Genomic DNA, 21,854 nt, shown 5'->3' on the forward strand with positions numbered 1-21,854 from the left:
GCCGCGTGGTGATGTGTTTCGTGGAAGTGGCAGGCGTGAGTACAAGGCTCACCGCCTTCTTTAGCACATGTGCCTCATAGTGCACAGCCTCTCACTCGGAGGCGTGCCACCAGGGCTGCCGTGATTTGGCAGGAGGTGCGCGCCTACTCTCCAACTCCCCTGGGACTATCTAGTAAACGCGGGAATCCATTTTAGCCGCGTGGTGATGTGTTTCGTGGAAGTGCCAGGCGTGAGTACAATGCTCACCCCTTCCTCTTGCACAGCCTCCCACTCTCACGCATGCAACTCCGTCGCCCGTGATATCCCGGAATTGCGCGTCTATTGCCGAGGTTCCCCTGGGTCTAGTGCACCTGGGATTTCATTTTGGAGGCGTTGTCATGCGTTTCGTGGAAGTGGCAGGCGTGAGTACAAGGCTCACCGCCTTCTTTAGCACATGTGCCTCATAGTGCACAGCCTCTCACTCGGAGGCGTGCCAGCAGGGCTGCCGTGATTTGGCAAGAGGTGCGTGCCTACTCTCCAACTCCCCTGGGACTATCTAGTGGACGCGGGAATCCATTTTAGCCGCGTGGTGATGTGTTTCGTGGAAGTGGCAGGCGTGAGTACAAGGCTCACCCCTTCCTCTTGCACAGCCTCCCACTCTCACGCATGCCACTCCGTCGCCCGTGATATCCCGGAGTTGCGCGTCTATTGCCGAGGTTCCCCTGGGTCTAGTGCACCTGGGATTTCATTTTGGAGGCGTTGTCATGCGTTTCGTGGAAGTGGCAGGCGTGAGTACAAGGCTCACCGCCTTCTTTAGCACATGTGCCTCATAGTGCACAGCCTCTCACTCGGAGGCGTGCCACCAGGGCTGCCGTGACTTGCAGGAGGTGCGCGCCTACCCCCAACTCCCTTGGGAGTATCTAGTGCACGCGGGAATCCATTTCAGCCGCGTGGTGATGTGTTTCGTGGAAGTGGCAGGCGTGAGTACAAGGCTCACCGCCTTCTTTAGCACATGTGCCTCATAGTGCACAGCCTCTCACTCGGAGGCGTGCCACCAGGGCTGCCGTGATTTGGCAGGAGGTGCGCGCCTACTCTCCAACTCCCCTGGGACTATCTAGTGGACGCGGGAATCCATTTTAGCCGCGTGGTGATGTGTTTCGTGGAAGTGGCAGGCGTGAGTACAAGGCTCACCCCTTCCTCTTGCACAGCCTCCCACTCTTACGCATGCCACTCCGTCGCCCGTGATATCCCGGAGTTGCGCGTCTATTGCCGAGGTTCCCCTGGGTCTAGTGCACCTGGGATTTCATTTTGGAGGCGTTGTCATGCGTTTCGTGGAAGTGGCAGGCGTGAGTACAAGGCTCACCGCCTTCTTTAGCACATGTGCCTCATAGTGCACAGCCTCTCACTCGGAGGCGTGCCACCAGGGCTGCCGTGATTTGGCAGGAGGTGCGCGCCTACTCTCCAACTCCCCTGGGACTATCTAGTGCACGCGGGAATCCATTTTAGCCGCGTGGTGATGTGTTTCGTGGAAGTGGCAGGCGTGAGTACATGGCTCACCGCCTTCTTTAGCACAGCCTCCCACTCTCACGCATGCCACTCCGTCGCCCGTGATATCCCGGAGTTGCGCGTCTATTGCCAAGGTTCCCCTGCGTCTAGTGCACCTGGGATTTCATTTTGGAGGCGTTGTCATGCGTTTCGTGGAAGTGGCAGGCGTGAGTACAAGGCTCACCGCCTTCTTTAGCACATGTGCCTCATAGTGCACAGCCTCTCACTCGGAGGCGTGCCTGCAGGGCTGCCGTGATCTGGCAGGAGGTGCGCGCCTACTCTCCAACTCCCCTGGGACTATCTAGTGGACGCGGGAATCCATTTTAGCCGCGTGGTGATGTGTTTCGTGGAAGTGGCAGGCGTGAGTACCAGGCTCACCCCTTCCTCTTGCACAGCCTCCCACTCTCACGCATGCCACTCCGTCGCCCGTGATATCCCGGAGTTGCGCGTCTATTGCCGAGGTTCCCCTGGGTCTAGTGCACCTGGGATTTCATTTTGGAGGCGTTGTCATGCGTTTCGTGAAAGTGGCAGGCGTGAGTACAAGGCTCACCGCCTTCTTTAGCACATGTGCCTCATAGTGCACAGCCTCTCACTCGGAGGCGTGCCACCAGGGCTGCCGTGACTTGCAGGAGGTGCGCGCCTACCCCCAACTCCCTTGAGATTATCTAGTGCACGCGGGAATCCATTTCAGCCGCGTGGTGATGTGTTTCGTGGAAGTGGCAGGCGTGAGTACAAGGCTCACCGCCTTCTTTAGCACATGTGCCTCATAGTGCACAGCCTCTCACTCGGAGGCGTGCCACCAGGGCTGCCGTGATTTGGCAGGAAGTGCGCCCCTACTCTCCAACTCCCCTGGGACTATCTAGTGGACGCGGGAATCCATTTTAGCCGCGTGGTGATGTGTTTCGTGGAAGTGGCAGGCGTGAGTACAAGGCTCACCCCTTCCTCTTGCACAGCCTCCCACTCTCACGCATGCCACTCCGTCGCCTGTGATATCCCGGAGTTGCGCGTCTATTGCCGAGGTTCCCCTGGGTCTAGTGCACCTGGGATTTTATTTTGGAGGCGTTGTCATGCGTTTCGTGGAAGTGGCAGGCGTGAGTACAAGGCTCACCGCCTTCTTTAGCACATGTGCCTCATAGTGCACAGCCTCTCACTCGGAGGCGTGCCACCAGGGCTGCCGTGACTTGCAGGAGGTGCGCGCCTACCCCCAACTCCCTTGGGAGTATCTAGTGCACGCGGGAATCCATTTCAGCCGCGTGGTGATGTGTTTCGTGGAAGTGGCAGGCGTGAGTACAAGGCTCACCGCCTTCTTTAGCACATGTGCATCATAGTGCACAGCCTCTCACTCGGAGGCGTGCCACCAGGGCTGCCGTGATTTGGCAGGAGGTGCGCGCCTACTCTCCAACTCCCCTGGGACTATCTAGTGCACGCGAGAATCCATTTTAGCCGCGTGGTGATGTGTTTCGTGGAAGTGGCAGGCGTGAGTACAAGGCTCACCCCTTCCTCTTGCACAGCCTCCCACTCTTACGCATGCCACTCCGTCGCCCGTGATATCCCGGAGTTGCGCGTCTATTGCCGAGGTTCCCCTGGGTCTAGTGCACCTGGGATTTCATTTTGGAGGCGTTGTCATGCGTTTCGTAGAAGTGGCAGGCGTGAGTACAAGGCTCACCGCCTTCTTTAGCACATGTGCCTCATAGTGCACAGCCTCTCACTCGGAGGCGTGCCACCAGGGCTGCCGTGACTTGCAGGAGGTGCGCGGCTACCCCCAACTCCCTTGGGAGTATCTAGTGCACGCGGGAATCCATTTCAGCCGCGTGGTGATGTGTTTCGTGGAAGTGGCAGGCGTGAGTACAAGGCTCACCGCCTTCTTTAGCACATGTGCCTCATAGTGCACAGCCTCTCACTCGGAGGCGTGCCACCAGGGCTGCCGTGATTTGGCAGGAGGTGCGCGCCTACTCTCCAACTCCCCTGGGACTATCTAGTGGACGCGGGAATCCATTTTAGCCGCGTGGTGATGTGTTTCGTGGAAGTGCCAGGCGTGAGTACAAGGCTCACCCCTTCCTCTTGCACAGCCTCCCACTCTCACGCATGCCACTCCGTCGCCCGTGATATCCCGGAGTTGCGCGTCTATTGCCGAGGTTCCCCTGGGTCTAGTGCACCTGGGATTTCATTTTGGAGGCGTTGTCATGCGTTTCGTGGAAGTGGCAGGCGTGAGTACAAGGCTCACCGCCTTCTTTAGCACATGTGCCTCATAGTGCACAGCCTCTCACTCGGAGGCGTGCCAGCAGGGCTGCCGTGATTTGGCAAGAGGTGCGCGCCTACTCTCCAACTCCCCTGGGACTATCTAGTGGACGCGGGAATCCATTTTAGACGCGTGGTGATGTGTTTCGTGGAAGTGGCAGGCGTGAGTACAAGGCTCACCCCTTCCTCTTGCACAGCCTCCCACTCTCACGCATGCCACTCCGTCGCCCGTGATATCCCGGAGTTGCGCGTCTATTGCCGAGGTTGCCCTGGGTCTAGTGCACCTGGGATTTCATTTTGGAGGCGTTGTGATGCGTTTCGTGGAAGTGGCAGGCGTGAGTACAAGGCTCACCGCCTTCTTTAGCACATGTGCCTCATAGTGCACAGCCTCTCACTCGGAGGCGTGCCACCTGGGCTGCCGTGACTTGCAGGAGGTGCGCGCCTACCCCCAACTCCCTTGGGAGTATCTAGTGCACGCGGGAATCCATTTCAGCCGCGTGGTGATGTGTTTCGTGGAAGTGGCAGGCGTGAGTACAAGGCTCACCGCCTTCTTTAGCACATGTGCCTCATAGTGCACAGCCTCTCACTCGGAGGCGTGCCACCAGGGCTGCCGTGATTTGGCAGGAGGTGAGCGCCTACTCTCCAACTCCCCTGGGACTATCTAGTGGACGCGGGAATCCATTTTAGCCGCGTGGTGATGTGTTTCGTGGAAGTGCCAGGCGTGAGTACAAGGCTCACCCCTTCCTCTTGCACAGCCTCCCACTCTCACGCATGCCACTCCGTCGCCCGTGATATCCCGGAGTTGCGCGTCTATTGCCGAGGTTCCCCTGGGTCTAGTGCACCTTGGATCTCATTTTGGAGGCGTTGTCATGCGTGAGAGACAAAACTGAGAGACAAACCGAAAAAAACAAACAAACAAAACAAAACTGAAACAAACAAAGCAAAAAACTAAAAAAACAGAGACACAAAACTGAGAGACAAACCGAAAAAACAAAACAAAACAAAACTGAAACAAAAAACTAAGCATCCTATTCCCCCTCCATTCCCTAGATCTAATACGCTCACGCAAAAATGAGGCAAAAACTAGAATCTAAGAGCTACAAACCGAGTGGGTTTGTAGCTCCGACGACATTTAGGACAGATTATTTTAAAAGTGCGATAATGTTCGCCATCAAAGACGTGTAAGAGTCTTTTAAAGTCAAAATCCTGAAGCTCGCCCCTAAAAGAGCCAAGGGGCTCTGACTGCCTAGCATCAACTGGAATATTGTTCCACAAAAGTAATCATTCTAATCGAGTAAAAGTCTCTGCAAGTAGATGCTTTGCTCATATTTGGTTTAATTCAAGGGAAAAGCTGAGCATCCTTCCTAGGCGAGTCTGACTGGCCGGTAACAGGTGATAAAAAATGATCCAAAGGTCCGGCGGGCTAGATCTATCTGTCCACGAAGTCATTTAAAGAAGAGAAAAAAATAGGAGATCTAAATACTCCGACCATTAGCCAAGGGGTAAGAGTTTAAGCCTAACGCGGAAATCAAATCCAATCATATGAAAATGAAAAAAAACCAGCGACCTACCTGTCCAAGCGAACCAGGTTTAAATTGCTGTCTAAAGGCGCTTGTCTGCTAGTTAGGGCTTCGGTCAACTTTGCCCCGTCACGTCGGAAAAGTTCCCACTTGTTCAGGTCTCTGAGTAGATGTTTGCGACGGGGAGTCTTCTGGGTTGGATCAGACGGTGAGGGCAAAGGAAGCGTGTCTTTCCACCCAATCTCTAGGCTGCGTGTGCAGTAACTTATTGCGCTGGCTGCGTCTTCGAAGGTAAGTGCGTTGGAGACCCTCTCCTCATCAGAGTCGCGAGGCACTATGTGTCTTGGCAGCGTCAGACTGTCCAGCAAGAACAAATCAAAGTTGAAGGCTAGAGGCCTGTCCGGGGATTCTGCGAATGCCAAGGGAAAGTATGGCTGTACAGTCTCCGCGTCCCTTTGGACGGAAAGTGCCTCCTGTTTTCGGTAAAAGGACTGACTGCTCTCCTCTACAAGTTCCCCTTCTGGCACTAAAAATGTCCTGTCCCCGGGCGTCTGCACCTCTTCCTCATCATCGTGGTCGTCAGCTCTGTCGGCGCAAAAACCTCCTATTAGACCATTACCCTACGGCTACCAAAAGAGAAAAGGGAAAAAAATGGGCCAAGTAGAGGAGCGATTTGACCCACCTCCTACCACCTTCTGCTGCAGCCTCTGTGTCAAGCAACTGTCTGAAAATCCAAGACAGACACACTTTTTGTTTGTTTTTTGTTTTTTGTTTTACACAAGTAACAATGGGAATAGATACAGATTGTGGCCATTTCCAGAACGTACCGAGTGCGCGCGACAAAATTGTACACCAAAGATATATCGCAGATCCTGGGTTACTAAAAACAAACAGAAAACATGAGGATCCTACCTTGCTCCAGCGCCACTGGTTTCTCGACTTCTCTGGTTTTTCCTACACAGAACAAGATACGCGATCGTGTTAAGTTGTCTAGGCTCGTTCCAAATGTATTTGAAATCACGGTGAAATGAACTAGCTACGCCTGCTGCCCCAAGAAGTGAAACCATAGGTTAAGAAGGCATAATCGGCGGTTTGACCAGAATATCCGAGTTCACGTCGAATGCCTTACAAAAGTCAAGTAAGCTATCTTTCTCAAAAGTTTCAGCGTAATAGTGGAATTCTCTCTGAACTCTGTCATGAAAACAGAGAACAGATTTGACGGCTTTACCCTGGTTCCACGTGTCATCATCATTTAGTTGATATCATTTACCTTCTTGGTGGACTCTTGTCGTCTCTGCCACTACCGTCGTCACTCTCTTGCGAGGATCTACGAGAATAATGAGAATCATAATAATAATAATCATAATAATAATAATAATAATAATAATAATAATAACAATAATAGGACTCTAGATTTGCCATTCACCTTTCTCTTTTCTGTATAGTTTTAGATATGCTTTTACTTATCAGATTATTAGACTTTGAATCTGTTCAGATTTGACTCCGTTATCTATAGTTTTCCAGACGCTTTGAAAGAAAAAAAAAAAAAAGGTGCAGATGTGAGCCGAAAGTGAGTTCTTTTTCATCGTTTTATTCGCTGTTAATATTTTGTATTGCAGAAGATTTGATGGAAATTATTGCTATATAATAGTAAGGGAAATAATAAGGAATCATAGTAAGGCATAATGATAAGGAATAACAACAAGGCAATGAGAAAGCTATTTCTGGGAATCATAGCTAAAGCCAGGAATACTGAGCCAAGAAGTGTTCAGCATTATTATCATAGCTATCATTATTATGAACCGAGGTGTGTATGCACTCGCTTTTCTTAAATTTTTATCAGACATTTCAATGTATTTTTCGATTTTTAAGCATTTTATCGGAATAATAATAGTTATAAAACAAAAACAAGACAAAACAAAACGGAAACAAAACAAAAGAAAAACCAACAGTTTTTTCGCCCAATGTAAAAGCAAAATAATTATAGTGATCGCTTGAGGCTTTCAGTCGGAATTCGCCAAGTAAATATTTGGCTGTTAGATTCGCTCCGACGAACGAAGGGCTAACGCTCGAAAGGTCAGCTTTTATAATCGTAACGGTGGCCAATTTACCATTTCAACTTTGTTGATATGTTCAAATTATTTCCTTACCCCCACCGACGCAGCTTTCTTTAGAAACTATCGGCCTTTATTCATTTGGCTGTTAGGTTTGAGACGAGTTTTTCGAAGTGTGTCACCAGATAGCCATTTTATAGTATGGCCACGATCAGATCTTTCGATGGTGAGCTAGCTAGAAAACCAAAATAATATTTAGAGTCGCTTGACCTTGCTAAAGAAACATTTAATACTCTCAAGAGGCTTGAAAGATCGAAGCTTTCAGTGAAAATTCGGTGAGATTTTCTGACTGCCGGGCATTTAGTCTATTTAAGACCATTCCCGGCTGCCGGGCATATGTATATAGCCACAGCGAGTTCCGAGTGGAAACAAACAAACAATTCCTCTTGGAAGTGTTACAAGATGCTACAGCGATTTCTACTATTGAAAACAATACTAAATAATGCTTCCCCTACCGAAATAATTCCTGCGAATCTCGTTCCTCTGCTTGACTCGAACTCTTGGATGAAAAATAATCGGAGATCGCAGCTTTCCGGCTCATTTTTAGAGGTTCTCGCTGCGGCTTCAAGTACGTTTCTTTAATATGTATTTATTTTTATTTTGCCAGGGGACACTTATATATAACGGGGGCACCTTACGTCAAATTTCCCAAAATAGATCTTGCCTTACTTTGTTTACCTATTGACGTCAATTTTCTCCAAATAGACGTCCCAAAAAAGCCTCTTGACGTCATTCGAGGATTTTCCCCACGTAGCTATTTTGGTGTTTTGGCCGAGCGAACACTGGAACTTGCCTCGACGGGGCAAGTTCCAGTGCTCCGGCGGCTGCCTGTGCATTCTCGGTGCTCGAATGACTTGGACGGTCGAACTAAATAATAATTGAACAATATGGTATTAAACCGACAATTTCTTTTGATCGATCCAGCCCAAAAGAGTCTCCCTTTGTTTACAGAGCCCTCCTACGCAGCCCCTAGGCCGAGATGATGAACGAAAGCTTCGATTGGACGGCAGATCGCCAAAGCAGTTTCCCATTACCCTTCGAGATCATACGTCAAAATCTAACCAAAATACCTGCAAAAATAAGCACTTTTCCGCGAAGAGAAAGCAAGAATATTTTACCGACAAAAGAAATTCCTGTAAAGAGTGTACAAATCAAATTGAGACGACAAGTGACTTCCTTCAAGCATCTAAAGAGTGTACAGATCCGAAATGAAGCTGACAATTCACTTCTTTCTTCAAGCAAAGAGTCCTTGAGATGAGCCTTTTTTTCTTTTCGTTTCGTTCAGTTTCTCCTCAAAACAATGCTTCCTTTTTCGGTCAATGAGCAAAATCGCCAAGCTGATCAAATGAAATTTCTCACAATCTACTACCTAAGGCTTTTCTCAATGTCTTGGCACATACCAGTCGTGGGTAATTGAAGTACTGGGCTAGCATGAAAAGTCCAGCTTATTATATGAGTCAGGTCAGATCAGAACGACCATTTTAATACATGCTGTTCTTTGTAAATGATGACATCTTCATGTAAGAGAGTTGGTTCTAAGAGAGAGCGGTTGTTATTTCTTTTGAAAGAAGGCAAAGATTCCCAACGACAACCCTTTGAGCCCCCCCCATACCCACTTACAAATTCTCCCTAGTGATCTTTCCATTACCTTCTTCACAGAATTTGATACAATACCCAAACACTTTTCCTGAGCTGATCACTTTAGGAAATCTCATAACTTTCTCTTCTCATCTAGTGATATTGTGGGGGGAAGACTGACTGTGATCACTTTTGTGACTTGAAAGGGTTGTAAAACCCAAACTGATAAAACAGCACAAAACCAACCCCAGGCCTGAAAAGTGCAATTTATCATCTCAGTCAGGTCAGAGGGAATTGAAGCCTTTGCATCTATTTAAGGGGACTCATGTCCTATTGTTTATGTACAAGTACTTTGTACAGATCTTTAAAGGAAACGAGGAAGGCAGTTATTTTATTCAGTCTCTTCTTTCTTGGCTGGTTTTAATCGGGGTAGGGTTTTCTGCCTGAACCATTTTAATGGATGCTGTCCTTTGTAAATGATGACATCTTCATGGAAGAGAGTTGGTTTAAGAGAGTGGTTGAAATCTCATAACTTGTTCTTCTGATGATCCATTCATAGGGGAGAGAACTGATTTTGATCACCCCCACAAGTGCAATATCAATTGAGAAAACTGCTAGAGGTCTAAGTCCACCAAACTGCTCTTTTTTTAAGTTTCTCATGCCCCATTTTCCCAAAGCACATTAATGTAGACATGCTTAGAAAGGTCTCTGCAAGAGGAACACTTTGATATGTATAAAACTCTTTAACTCCTTCATGGGCATGCTCAGCGGAAGAGGTCGAAAACGAGGGGAGGTCCACCAAAGTGGTTTTCCTTAAGTTTGTCAAGCTTCATCTCACCAAACCACACTAAAGTAGTCCTGGTTGGGAAGATCTCTGCCAGAGGAACACTTTCATATGTATAAAACTCAATAGGTTAAGAAACCCCTTAAGATACAGCAGTTAGTTAGGGTTGCAATCTAGGGCTAGGGTTAGGCTAGGGGTTAGGGTTGCAATCTAGGGCTAGGGGTTAGGGTTGCAATCTAGGACTAGGGGTTAGGGTTAGCATCTTCACGTCTAGGGGAATCGCCCTAGAATTAACTCAGTCCTGCCCAAATCTGGCATGAAACTTCCCAAGGCTGGAGGGTTAGCTAACCTGTAATGTGCATTCGAGCATATGCACATGTAATTTGGAATATGCAGGTCCTGCGCTTTTCCTGAGGTGATCATTTCATGAAATCTCATAACTTTTTGCATCTCATGTAGGGATTATTGATCACTTTTGTGACTCGAAAGGGTTGAAGAAACCCCGAAACAGAAGAGCACGAAAGCGAGCAAAAGAATACCTATCCCCCTCTCCCTATCACAATCTTATATGGATAGACCAGCCAACTTCACAGTGACCATCGGTCCCCTGCACCTCCAGTCAAATAGCTATAGTGCTCCATGTAAGGGAATCCAAGATCTTTCTCAGTGGGACTTGATAAATCCAGCACTTCTCAGACCCCCTCACATGGGACTTCTGCTTTGACCAGAGTAATCAGTTTCTTCATAGCTATTACTGTGATTTATTTGTTGCTCTAGGCTCTTTTATAATTTATACATATATATATATATGTATTTAGTGTGACTTGATTTTCGTAGAACAGTGCTCAATACATAGAAGTAGAGCAAAGTATATATTGAGGGAGGCCCTCAATATATATATATATATATATATATATATATATATATTTGTTTATTATTTTTTTTTTATTTATTTATTTATTTATTTTTTTTCATGACTTGCAAATTTCCTTTAGTCTTAATTATTTCTAGTTTAACTCTGTGCGTGTCCCGACCTTAATATTGTAATTTAATTTATAATTTTCTCTTGTACTAAGGCCATTCATTCCACAGGCAACCAAAACAAAACAAACACTTAAGATGAAAACTCAACTTAAACATGCAACTTACACTTGGACCAGTACCCACTAAATTCAGTGTTGTCAATGTAGCCATCTCTAAAACCAGATTTCCATTTCACAGGGACTGCACAGATGCCCTGAAGGCGTCATTGGCGGCCGCGCTCAGACATTCACGGCAACAGGCTCAGCGGACATACGACCGCCGCACCGCCAATGACCGAAAGAGGCTTGCTGTCGACCTGGCCAGAGACTACGCAGAGGACCGTCTGGACGACGGATCCGACGGTGGCCAAGCACAACCGCAGAGTTCCGATGACTGCCCTTTCAAACCCGGTGACTTTGTGGCAGTAGTGGAAGAGGATAGCCGGCTTAACTGCCCAAAGGTTTTGATAGGACAGATCCATTCCCTTGGTCAAGAAGGTGAGGTTTCTCTTCTCTGGTACAAGAATGTTTCAAAGAACTTTTACAGACTGCAACACGGCAGTGGACAGTGGAGGGAGAGTGTTGACAGCCTAGTGCCTGTTACTGTGAAAGCGCCAAAGAATCGACCGGGGTTGTATCAACTGTGCACTTCCCCCCGTCAAATACACAAGGTCGTCTTTGCAGATTAGGATATCTTCAGTCCACTGAAGAACTACAACTCTTTTTCGTGTCATTGCTACAAACATTCATTTTGTTACTTGATCATCCATCTCATGCCATTTTAAAGTGTTGCCGTTTTGTTGACGTGATGGTTGTGATGTGTGTTATGGGTCACAATTTGAATTTTTTTCAAGTTGGGTTGATTCTCGATTTTCCTCTCGAATAATTAGGGCTAGGAGACAAATGAAATTGAGAATCAACCCAGGTCTGGAAAAAAAAAAAATTCACTCCGATGCAATGTTGACCTGCAACATGCACGCTGTTCTCACAGGCCATTTGATTGGATTTTAAGAAGGGCATTTTGTATTGCCAAAAAATATCTTTGGAAGTTGAAAAAAAAAAGAAGAAAAAAAATTGAGTCTGAATTGAAAATTGAATTTTGACCTGCAACATACACACGTGTATGCAATTTGAATTGAGTGGGACCCCAGTATTTCATACTTGGCTCCAAGGCTGCAGAGACATTTATTCAGTCTTGTGCTTGTCTCGTAGACGGTTCACTTTTAAAAATCGCTTTCTATGAACAGTTTCCCTTGGAAAAACAAAAGTGGAGGTGTCGGCAGCGTTTGCGAAGGAATATAGCATTTGTCACGTGTGAGTTGTTAAAGTGATTGTGTTGTGTCTTGTGAGGAAATAAATCGATGTGTTTACATATTCTCAGCTGGTATTGGTTTGCTTGATTTTAAAGAAATGCCAAAATGCTGACAGCTTTCAAAACAATAGCTTCTTTGTCCCATGTGAGGGGGTCTGAGAAGTGCTGGATTTATCAAGTCCCACTGAGAAAGATCTTGGATTCCCTTACATGGAGCACTATAGCTATTTGACTGGAGGTGCAGGGGACCGATGGTCACTGTGAAGTTGGCTGGTCTATCCATATAAGATTGTGATAGGGAGAGGGGGATAGGTATTCTTTTGCTCGCTTTCGTGCTCTTCTGTTTCGGGGTTTCTTCAACCCTTTCGAGTCACAAAAGTGATCAATAATCCCTACATGAGATGCAAAAAGTTATGAGATTTCATGAAATGATCACCTCAGGAAAAGCGCAGGACCTGCATATTCCAAATTACATGTGCATATGCTCGAATGCACATTACAGGTTAGCTAACCCTCCAGCCTTGGGAAGTTTCATGCCAGATTTGGGCAGGACTGAGTTAATTCTAGGGCGATTCCCCTAGACGTGAAGATGCTAACCCTAACCCCTAGTCCTAGATTGCAACCCTAACCCCTAGCCCTAGATTGCAACCCTAACCCCTAGCCTAACCCTAGCCCTAGATTGCAACCCTAACTAACTGCTGTATCTTAAGGGGTTTCTTAACCTATTGAGTTTTATACATATGAAAGTGTTCCTCTGGCAGAGATCTTCCCAACCAGGACTACTTTAGTGTGGTTTGGTGAGATGAAGCTTGACAAACTTAAGGAAAACCACTTTGGTGGACCTCCCCTCGTTTTCGACCTCTTCCGCTGAGCATGCCCATGAAGGAGTTAAAGAGTTTTATACATATCAAAGTGTTCCTCTTGCAGAGACCTTTCTAAGCATGTCTACATTAATGTGCTTTGGGAAAATGGGGCATGAGAAACTTAAAAAAAGAGCAGTTTGGTGGACTTAGACCTCTAGCAGTTTTCTCAATTGATATTGCACTTGTGGGGGTGATCAAAATCAGTTCTCTCCCCTATGAATGGATCATCAGAAGAACAAGTTATGAGATTTCAACCACTCTCTTAAACCAACTCTCTTCCATGAAGATGTCATCATTTACAAAGGACAGCATCCATTAAAATGGTTCAGGCAGAAAACCCTACCCCGATTAAAACCAGCCAAGAAAGAAGAGACTGAATAAAATAACTGCCTTCCTCGTTTCCTTTAAAGATCTGTACAAAGTACTTGTACATAAACAATAGGACATGAGTCCCCTTAAATAGATGCAAAGGCTTCAATTCCCTCTGACCTGACTGAGATGATAAATTGCACTTTTCAGGCCTGGGGTTGGTTTTGTGCTGTTTTATCAGTTTGGGTTTTACAACCCTTTCAAGTCACAAAAGTGATCACAGTCAGTCTTCCCCCCACAATATCACTAGATGAGAAGAGAAAGTTATGAGATTTCCTAAAGTGATCAGCTCAGGAAAAGTGTTTGGGTATTGTATCAAATTCTGTGAAGAAGGTAATGGAAAGATCACTAGGGAGAATTTGTAAGTGGGTATGGGGGGGGCTCAAAGGGTTGTCGTTGGGAATCTTTGCCTTCTTTCAAAAGAAATAACAACCGCTCTCTCTTAGAACCAACTCTCTTACATGAAGATGTCATCATTTACAAAGAACAGCATGTATTAAAATGGTCGTTCTGATCTGACCTGACTCATATAATAAGCTGGACTTTTCATGCTAGCCCAGTACTTCAATTACCCACGACTGGTATGTGCCAAGACATTGAGAAAAGCCTTAGGTAGTAGATTGTGAGAAATTTCATTTGATCAGCTTGGCGATTTTGCTCATTGACCGAAAAAGGAAGCATTGTTTTGAGGAGAAACTGAACGAAACGAAAAGAAAAAAAGGCTCATCTCAAGGACTCTTTGCTTGAAGAAAGAAGTGAATTGTCAGCTTCATTTCGGATCTGTACACTCTTTAGATGCTTGAAGGAAGTCACTTGTCGTCTCAATTTGATTTGTACACTCTTTACAGGAATTTCTTTTGTCGGTAAAATATTCTTGCTTTCTCTTCGCGGAAAAGTGCTTATTTTTGCAGGTATTTTGGTTAGATTTTGACGTATGATCTCGAAGGGTAATGGGAAACTGCTTTGGCGATCTGCCGTCCAATCGAAGCTTTCGTTCATCATCTCGGCCTAGGGGCTGCGTAGGAGGGCTCTGTAAACAAAGGGAGACTCTTTTGGGCTGGATCGATCAAAAGAAATTGTCGGTTTAATACCATATTGTTCAATTATTATTTAGTTCGACCGTCCAAGTCATTCGAGCACCGAGAATGCACAGGCAGCCGCCGGAGCACTGGAACTTGCCCCGTCGAGGCAAGTTCCAGTGTTCGCTCGGCCAAAACACCAAAATAGCTACGTGGGGAAAATCCTCGAATGACGTCAAGAGGCTTTTTTGGGACGTCTATTTGGAGAAAATTGACGTCAATAGGTAAACAAAGTAAGGCAAGATCTATTTTGGGAAATTTGACGTAAGGTGCCCCCGTTATATATAAGTGTCCCCTGGCAAAATAAAAATAAATACATATTAAAGAAACGTACTTGAAGCCGCAGCGAGAACCTCTAAAAATGAGCCGGAAAGCTGCGATCTCCGATTATTTTTCATCCAAGAGTTCGAGTCAAGCAGAGGAACGAGATTCGCAGGAATTATTTCGGTAGGGGAAGCATTATTTAGTATTGTTTTCAATAGTAGAAATCGCTGTAGCATCTTGTAACACTTCCAAGAGGAATTGTTTGTTTGTTTCCACTCGGAACTCGCTGTGGCTATATACATATGCCCGGCAGCCGGGAATGGTCTTAAATAGACTAAATGCCCGGCAGTCAGAAAATCTCACCGAATTTTCACTGAAAGCTTCGATCTTTCAAGCCTCTTGAGAGTATTAAATGTTTCTTTAGCAAGGTCAAGCGACTCTAAATATTATTTTGGTTTTCTAGCTAGCTCACCATCGAAAGATCTGATCGTGGCCATACTATAAAATGGCTATCTGGTGACACACTTCGAAAAACTCGTCTCAAACCTAACAGCCAAATGAATAAAGGCCGATAGTTTCTAAAGAAAGCTGCGTCGGTGGGGGTAAGGAAATAATTTGAACATATCAACAAAGTTGAAATGGTAAATTGGCCACCGTTACGATTATAAAAGCTGACCTTTCGAGCGTTAGCCCTTCGTTCGTCGGAGCGAATCTAACAGCCAAATATTTACTTGGCGAATTCCGACTGAAAGCCTCAAGCGATCACTATAATTATTTTGCTTTTACATTGGGCGAAAAAACTGTTGGTTTTTCTTTTGTTTTGTTTCCGTTTTGTTTTGTCTTGTTTTTGTTTTATAACTATTATTATTCCGATAAAATGCTTAAAAATCGAAAAATACATTGAAATGTCTGATAAAAATTTAAGAAAAGCGAGTGCATACACACCTCGGTTCATAATAATGATAGCTATGATAATAATGCTGAACACTTCTTGGCTCAGTATTCCTGGCTTTAGCTATGATTCCCAGAAATAGCTTTCTCATTGCCTTGTTGTTATTCCTTATCATTATGCCTTACTATGATTCCTTATTATTTCCCTTACTATTATATAGCAATAATTTCCATCAAATCTTCTGCAATACAAAATATTAACAGCGAATAAAACGATGAAAAAGAACTCACTTTCGGCTCACATCTGCACCTTTTTTTTTTTTTTCTTTCAAAGCGTCTGGAAAACTATAGATAACGGAGTCAAATCTGAACAGATTCAAAGTCTAATAATCTGATAAGTAAAAGCATATCTAAAACTATACAGAAAAGAGAAAGGTGAATGGCAAATCTAGAGTCCTATTATTGTTATTATTATTATTATTATTATTATTATTATTATGATTATTATTATTATGATTCTCATTATTCTCGTAGATCCTCGCAAGAGAGTGACGACGGTAGTGGCAGAGACGACAAGAGTCCACCAAGAAGGTAAATGATATCAACTAAATGATGATGACACGTGGAACCAGGGTAAAGCCGTCAAATCTGTTCTCTGTTTTCATGACAGAGTTCAGAGAGAATTCCACTATTACGCTGAAACTTTTGAGAAAGATAGCTTACTTGACTTTTGTAAGGCATTCGACGTGAACTCGGATATTCTGGTCAAACCGCCGATTATGCCTTCTTAACCTATGGTTTCACTTCTTGGGGCAGCAGGCGTAGCTAGTTCATTTCACCGTGATTTCAAATACATTTGGAACGAGCCTAGACAACTTAACACGATCGCGTATCTTGTTCTGTGTAGGAAAAACCAGAGAAGTCGAGAAACCAGTGGCGCTGGAGCAAGGTAGGATCCTCATGTTTTCTGTTTGTTTTTAGTAACCCAGGATCTGCGATATATCTTTGGTGTACAATTTTGTCGCGCGCACTCGGTACGTTCTGGAAATGGCCACAATCTGTATCTATTCCCATTGTTACTTGTGTAAAACAAAAAACAAAAAACAAACAAAAAGTGTGTCTGTCTTGGATTTTCAGACAGTTGCTTGACACAGAGGCTGCAGCAGAAGGTGGTAGGAGGTGGGTCAAATCGCTCCTCTACTTGGCCCATTTTTTTCCCTTTTCTCTTTTGGTAGCCGTAGGGTAATGGTCTAATAGGAGGTTTTTGCGCCGACAGAGCTGACGACCACGATGATGAGGAAGAGGTGCAGACGCCCGGGGACAGGACATTTTTAGTGCCAGAAGGGGAACTTGTAGAGGAGAGCAGTCAGTCCTTTTACCGAAAACAGGAGGCACTTTCCGTCCAAAGGGACGCGGAGACTGTACAGCCATACTTTCCCTTGGCATTCGCAGAATCCCCGGACAGGCCTCTAGCCTTCAACTTTGATTTGTTCTTGCTGGACAGTCTGACGCTGCCAAGACACATAGTGCCTCGCGACTCTGATGAGGAGAGGGTCTCCAACGCACTTACCTTCGAAGACGCAGCCAGCGCAATAAGTTACTGCACACGCAGCCTAGAGATTGGGTGGAAAGACACGCTTCCTTTGCCCTCACCGTCTGATCCAACCCAGAAGACTCCCCGTCGCAAACATCTACTCAGAGACCTGAACAAGTGGGAACTTTTCCGACGTGACGGGGCAAAGTTGACCGAAGCCCTAACTAGCAGACAAGCGCCTTTAGACAGCAATTTAAACCTGGTTCGCTTGGACAGGTAGGTCGCTGGTTTTTTTTCATTTTCATATGATTGGATTTGATTTCCGCGTTAGGCTTAAACTCTTACCCCTTGGCTAATGGTCGGAGTATTTAGATCTCCTATTTTTTTCTCTTCTTTAAATGACTTCGTGGACAGATAGATCTAGCCCGCCGGACCTTTGGATCATTTTTTATCACCTGTTACCGGCCAGTCAGACTCGCCTAGGAAGGATGCTCAGCTTTTCCCTTGAATTAAACCAAATATGAGCAAAGCATCTACTTGCAGAGACTTTTACTCGATTAGAATGATTCCTTTTGTGGAACAATATTCCAGTTGATGCTAGGCAGTCAGAGCCCCTTGGCTCTTTTAGGGGCGAGCTTCAGGATTTTGACTTTAAAAGACTCTTACACGTCTTTGATGGCGAACATTATCGCACTTTTAAAATAATCTGTCCTAAATGTCGTCGGAGCTACAAACCCACTCGGTTTGTAGCTCTTAGATTCTAGTTTTTGCCTCCTTTTTGCGTGAGCGTATTAGATCTAGGGAATGGAGGGGGAATAGGATGCTTAGTTTTTTGTTTCAGTTTTGTTTTGTTTTGTTTTTTCGGTTTGTCTCTCAGTTTTGTGTCTCTGTTTTTTTAGTTTTTTGCTTTGTTTGTTTCAGTTTTGTTTTGTTTGTTTGTTTTTTTCGGTTTGTCTCTCAGTTTTGTCTCTCTGTTTTTCGTTTCTGTTTTTTTTGTTTTTCTGCTTTTTTTTTAAGATGGTTGGGTTGGTATTTAATTAAACCTGGTAGGGGACTTAGGTCCTATTGTACTTTGTAGAAATACTTAAGTAAATGAATCAATCAATTTCTTTCCTTAATTCTTGTTTGGTAATCCTTCGTCTCCATGTAGGTTTGGAAATATCATGGTCTGGAATGCACCTCCCTGGTCCCTGGCCAGCCCAGAATACACGCACGGCTTTCCCAGGAAGCTCGTTTCGCAAGACCACGGGGGTTTTCTACCGGGCAACATAACAGTGTCGGCGAAAGCCAGTAATTTGACGTTGAGGCGACTGGCTGTGTGCGACGTGGCCTGCTTGGTAAGTCGGGCAACCACCGCGGGCTCAGGTCTCAGCAGGGCGCGACTCCTAAACCTCAGGTACGCGGCCATCAGATATCAGAGCGGAACATTCTGTCCGCAGTACCTTGCGTCCGCCATGGTGGAGTACGGCGTGAGCTTCGCCACCTTTGAAGCCCTCTCGCCGGAGACCTTAGAAACGCTTCACTCCAACCTGAACCCAGCTTGGAGAGAGGGCGACGAGTCGTCAGCCGCGGAGGGATCCAGCCCCAGCAACGAGGAAGACGACGACGCCGACGAACCCCTGATAGAGTGTCCGCAAAGCGTCATGCGGGAAATCGGCAAGTCGTCCAGCGACGGCACTGCGCAACGCCAGTCCTCCCGAGAGACGGACAGACTGCTCTGCGATCTGCTCGCGCGGCTAGCTAGCCAACCTGGGCGGCAGAGTGACTCCTCGTCCGAAGGGGACGGCGGTGGGGCCGAAAGGGCAGCAGAAGCCACCACCTCCACGGCTGTCGCCGGCCTTGCTAGGAGAAAAAAGAGAAGGGCTTCCTCTGTAGGCGGTGCTAGAACCAAGGCGACGCGCACGGAAGAAAGGGCGCTGCCTGAGGGCGGACAACCAGGTAATGATAAGGCTGAAAAGCAACCACGTTAACCAACTGCTGCCTTTTGTTTGATTGTCTGTTTTGTTCGGTTTTTTTTTTTTTTTCTGTTCACATTATTTATTTATTAATTTATTTATCTATTTATCTACTTATTTATTTTATTTTATTCTATTATTATTATTATTTTTTTTTTTTTCACTTTTTAAATGACAGCTGGAGCAGGAGCGACGACCACAGGCCAAGGCGAAGGGCAGACAGCGCAAGCAGAGGCAGAGGATCGCTGGGGCCTGAGGCACTCGTCGGTGCCGGGTCTCCGAATGGAGGATTTCCCCGACGAGGAAACGTGGCAGGCCGTGTCAAACTTCTTCAGAGACCACCAGCCACTTCGCCACTAGGTAAACAGGTGCACTAGACCTGGGTCTAGTGCACCTGGGAATTCATTTTGGAGGCGTTGTCATGCGTTTCGTGGAAGTGGCAGGCGTGAGTACAAGGCTCACCGCCTTCTTTAGCACATGTGCCTCATAGTGCACAGCCTCTCACTCGGAGGCGTGCCAGCAGGGCTGCCGTGATTTGGCAGGAGGTGCGCGCCTACTCTCCAACTCCCCTGGGACTATCTAGTGCACGAGGGAATCCATTTTAGCCGCGTGGTGATGTGTTTCGTGGAAGTGGCAGGCGTGAGTACAAGGCTCACCCCTTCCTCTTGCACAGCCTCCCACTCTCACGCATGCCACTCCGTCGCCCGTGATATCCCGGAGTTGCGCGTCTATTGCCGAGGTTCCCCTGGGTCTAGTGCACCTGGGATTTCATTTTGGAGCCGTTGTCATGCGTTTCGTGGAAGTGGCAGGCGTGAGTACAAGGCTCACCGCCTTCTTTAGCACATGTGCCTCATAGTGCACAGCCTCTCACTCGGAGGCGTGCCACCAGGGCTGCCGTGACTTGCAGGAGGTGCGCGCCTACCCCCAACTCCCTTGGGAGTATCTAGTGCACGCGGGAATCCATTTCAGCCGCGTGGTGATGTGTTTCGTGGAAGTGGCAGGCGTGAGTACAAGGCTCACCGCCTTCTTTAGCACATGTGCCTCATAGTGCACAGCCTCTCACTCGGAGGCGTGCCACCAGGGCTGCCGTGACTTGCAGGAGGTGCGCGCCTACCCCCAACTCCCTTGGGAGTATCTAGTGCACGCGGGAATCCATTTCAGCCGCGTGGTGATGTGTTTCGTGGAAGTGGAAGGCGTGAGTACAAGGCTCACCGCCTTTTTTAGCACATGTGCCTCATAGTGCACAGCCTCTCACTCGGAAGCGTGCCACCAGGGCTGCCGTGATTTGGCAGGAGGTGCGCGCCTACTCTCCAACTCCCCTGGGACTATCTAGTGCACGCGGGAATCCATTTTAGCCGCGTGGTGATGTGTTTCGTGGAAGTGGCAGGCGTGAGTACAAGGCTCACCGCCTTCTTTAGCACAGCCTCCCACTCTCACGCATGCCACTCCGTCGCCCGTGATATCCCGGAGTTGCGCGTCTATTGCCGAGGTTCCTCTGGGTCTAGTGCACCTGGGATTTCATTTTGGAGGCGTTGTCATGCGTTTCGTGGAAGTGGAAGGCGTGAGTACAAGGCTCACCGCCTTCTTTAGCACATGTGCCTCATAGTGCACAGCCTCTCACTCGGAGGCGTGCCTGCAGGGCTGCCGTGATCTGGCAGGAGGTGCGCGCCTACTCTCCAACTCCCCTGGGACTATCTAGTGGACGCGGGAATCCATTTTAGCCGCATGGTGATGTGTTTCGTGGAAGTGGCAGGCGTGAGTACAAGGCTCACCCCTTCCTCTTGCACAGCCTCCCACTCTCACGCATGCCACTCCGTCGCCCGTGATATCCCGGAGCTGCGCATCTATTGCCGAGGTTCCCCTGGGTCTAGTGCACCTGGGATTTCATTTTGGAGGCGTTGTCATGCGTTTCGTGGAAGTGGCAGGCGTGAGTACAAGGCTCACCGCCTTCTTTAGCACATGTGCCTCATAGTGCACAGCCTCTAACTCGGAGGCGTGCCACCAGGGCTGCTGTGACTTGCAGGAGGTGCGCGCCTACCCCCAACTCCCTTGGGAGTATCTAGTGCACGCGGGAATCCATTTCAGCCGCGTGGTGATGTGTTTCGTGGAAGTGGCAGGCGTGAGTACAAGGCTCACCGCCTTCTTTAGCACATGTGCCTCATAGTGCACAGCCTCTCACTCGGAGGGGTGCCACCAGGGCTGCCGTGATTTGGCAAGAGGTGCGCGCCTACTCTCCAACTCCCCTGGGACTATCTAGTGGACGCGGGAATCCATTTTAGACGCGTGGTGATGTGTTTCGTGGAAGTGGCAGGCGTGAGTACAAGGCTCACCCCTTCCTCTTGCACAGCCTCCCACTCTCACGCATGCCACTCCGTCGCCCGTGATATCCCGGAGTTGCGCGTCTATTTCCGAGGTTCCCCTGGGTCTAGTGCACCTGGGATTTCATTTTGGAGGCGTTGTCATGCGTTTCGTGGAAGTGGCAGGCGTGAGTACAAGGCTCACCGCCTTCTTTAGCACATGTGCCTCATAGTGCACAGCCTCTCACTCGGAGGCGTGTCACCAGGGCTGCCGTGTCTTGGCAGGAGGTGCGCGCCTACTCTCCAACTCCCCTGGGACTATCTAGTGCACGGGGGAATCCATTTTAGCCGCGTGGTGATGTGTTTCGTGGAAGTGGCAGGCGTGAGTACAAGGCTCACCCCTTCCTCTTGCACAGCCTCCCACTCTCACGCATGCCACTTCGTCGCCCGTGATATCCCGGAGTTGCGCGTCTATTTCCGAGGTTCCCCTTGGTCTAGTGCACCTGGGAT

General features: G+C 47.4%; 3 protein-coding genes across 3 annotated transcripts; 2 read left to right on the plus strand and 1 right to left on the minus strand.

Annotated features, from left to right (window-relative positions):
• Positions 1–5,125: 5,125 nt before the first annotated feature.
• Positions 5,126–8,932, minus strand: LOC148740676 (uncharacterized). Its single transcript, XM_088749809.1, has 5 exons — positions 7,852–8,932; positions 6,553–6,609; positions 6,195–6,236; positions 5,965–6,006; positions 5,126–5,867 (listed from the first exon to the last, which is right to left on the minus strand). Exons 1-5 carry the CDS (start codon positions 7,935–7,937, stop codon positions 5,330–5,332), a joined length of 765 nt encoding a protein of 254 aa, XP_088605935.1. The 5' UTR covers positions 7,938–8,932; the 3' UTR covers positions 5,126–5,329.
• A 1,797-nt stretch (positions 8,933–10,729) lies between these two features.
• LOC148740677 (uncharacterized) lies at positions 10,730–12,155 on the plus strand. The gene has a single exon (XM_088751379.1). It carries the CDS (start codon positions 10,897–10,899, stop codon positions 11,467–11,469), a length of 573 nt encoding a protein of 190 aa, XP_088607505.1. The 5' UTR covers positions 10,730–10,896; the 3' UTR covers positions 11,470–12,155.
• A 2,407-nt stretch (positions 12,156–14,562) lies between these two features.
• On the plus strand, positions 14,563–19,422 carry LOC148740678 (uncharacterized). The gene is made up of 7 exons (XM_088751319.1): positions 14,563–14,850; positions 16,093–16,149; positions 16,466–16,507; positions 16,696–16,737; positions 16,835–17,368; positions 18,243–19,030; positions 19,226–19,422. The coding sequence occupies exons 1-7, from the start codon at positions 14,765–14,767 to the stop codon at positions 19,405–19,407; spliced, it is 1,731 nt and encodes a 576-aa protein (XP_088607445.1). The 5' UTR covers positions 14,563–14,764; the 3' UTR covers positions 19,408–19,422.
• The last annotated feature ends 2,432 nt before the right edge of the window (positions 19,423–21,854 follow it).

The sequence above is a fragment of the Stylophora pistillata genome, chromosome 2, assembly GCF_964205215.1.
Source record: "Stylophora pistillata chromosome 2, jaStyPist1.2, whole genome shotgun sequence".
Taxonomy (NCBI): domain Eukaryota; kingdom Metazoa; phylum Cnidaria; class Anthozoa; order Scleractinia; family Pocilloporidae; genus Stylophora; species Stylophora pistillata.

Bases quoted from the DNA above. Each gene is read 5' to 3' on its own strand.
- LOC148740676 (XM_088749809.1), bottom strand. From the start codon at position 7,937: ATGAGCCGGAAAGCTGCGATCTCCGATTATTTTTCATCCAAGAGTTCG. The intron at 6,007-6,194 runs GTAGGATCCTCA...TTGGATTTTCAG, and splicing joins ACCAGTGGCGCTGGAGCAAG to ACAGTTGCTTGACACAGAGG. The intron at 5,868-5,964 runs GTGGGTCAAATC...TTGCGCCGACAG, and splicing joins GCAGCAGAAGGTGGTAGGAG to AGCTGACGACCACGATGATG.
- LOC148740677 (XM_088751379.1), top strand. From the start codon at position 10,897: ATGCAACTTACACTTGGACCAGTACCCACTAAATTCAGTGTTGTCAAT.
- LOC148740678 (XM_088751319.1), top strand. From the start codon at position 14,765: ATGAGCCGGAAAGCTGCGATCTCCGATTATTTTTCATCCAAGAGTTCG. The intron at 14,851-16,092 runs GTAGGGGAAGCA...TTATTCTCGTAG, and splicing joins GATTCGCAGGAATTATTTCG to ATCCTCGCAAGAGAGTGACG. The intron at 17,369-18,242 runs GTAGGTCGCTGG...GTCTCCATGTAG, and splicing joins AACCTGGTTCGCTTGGACAG to GTTTGGAAATATCATGGTCT.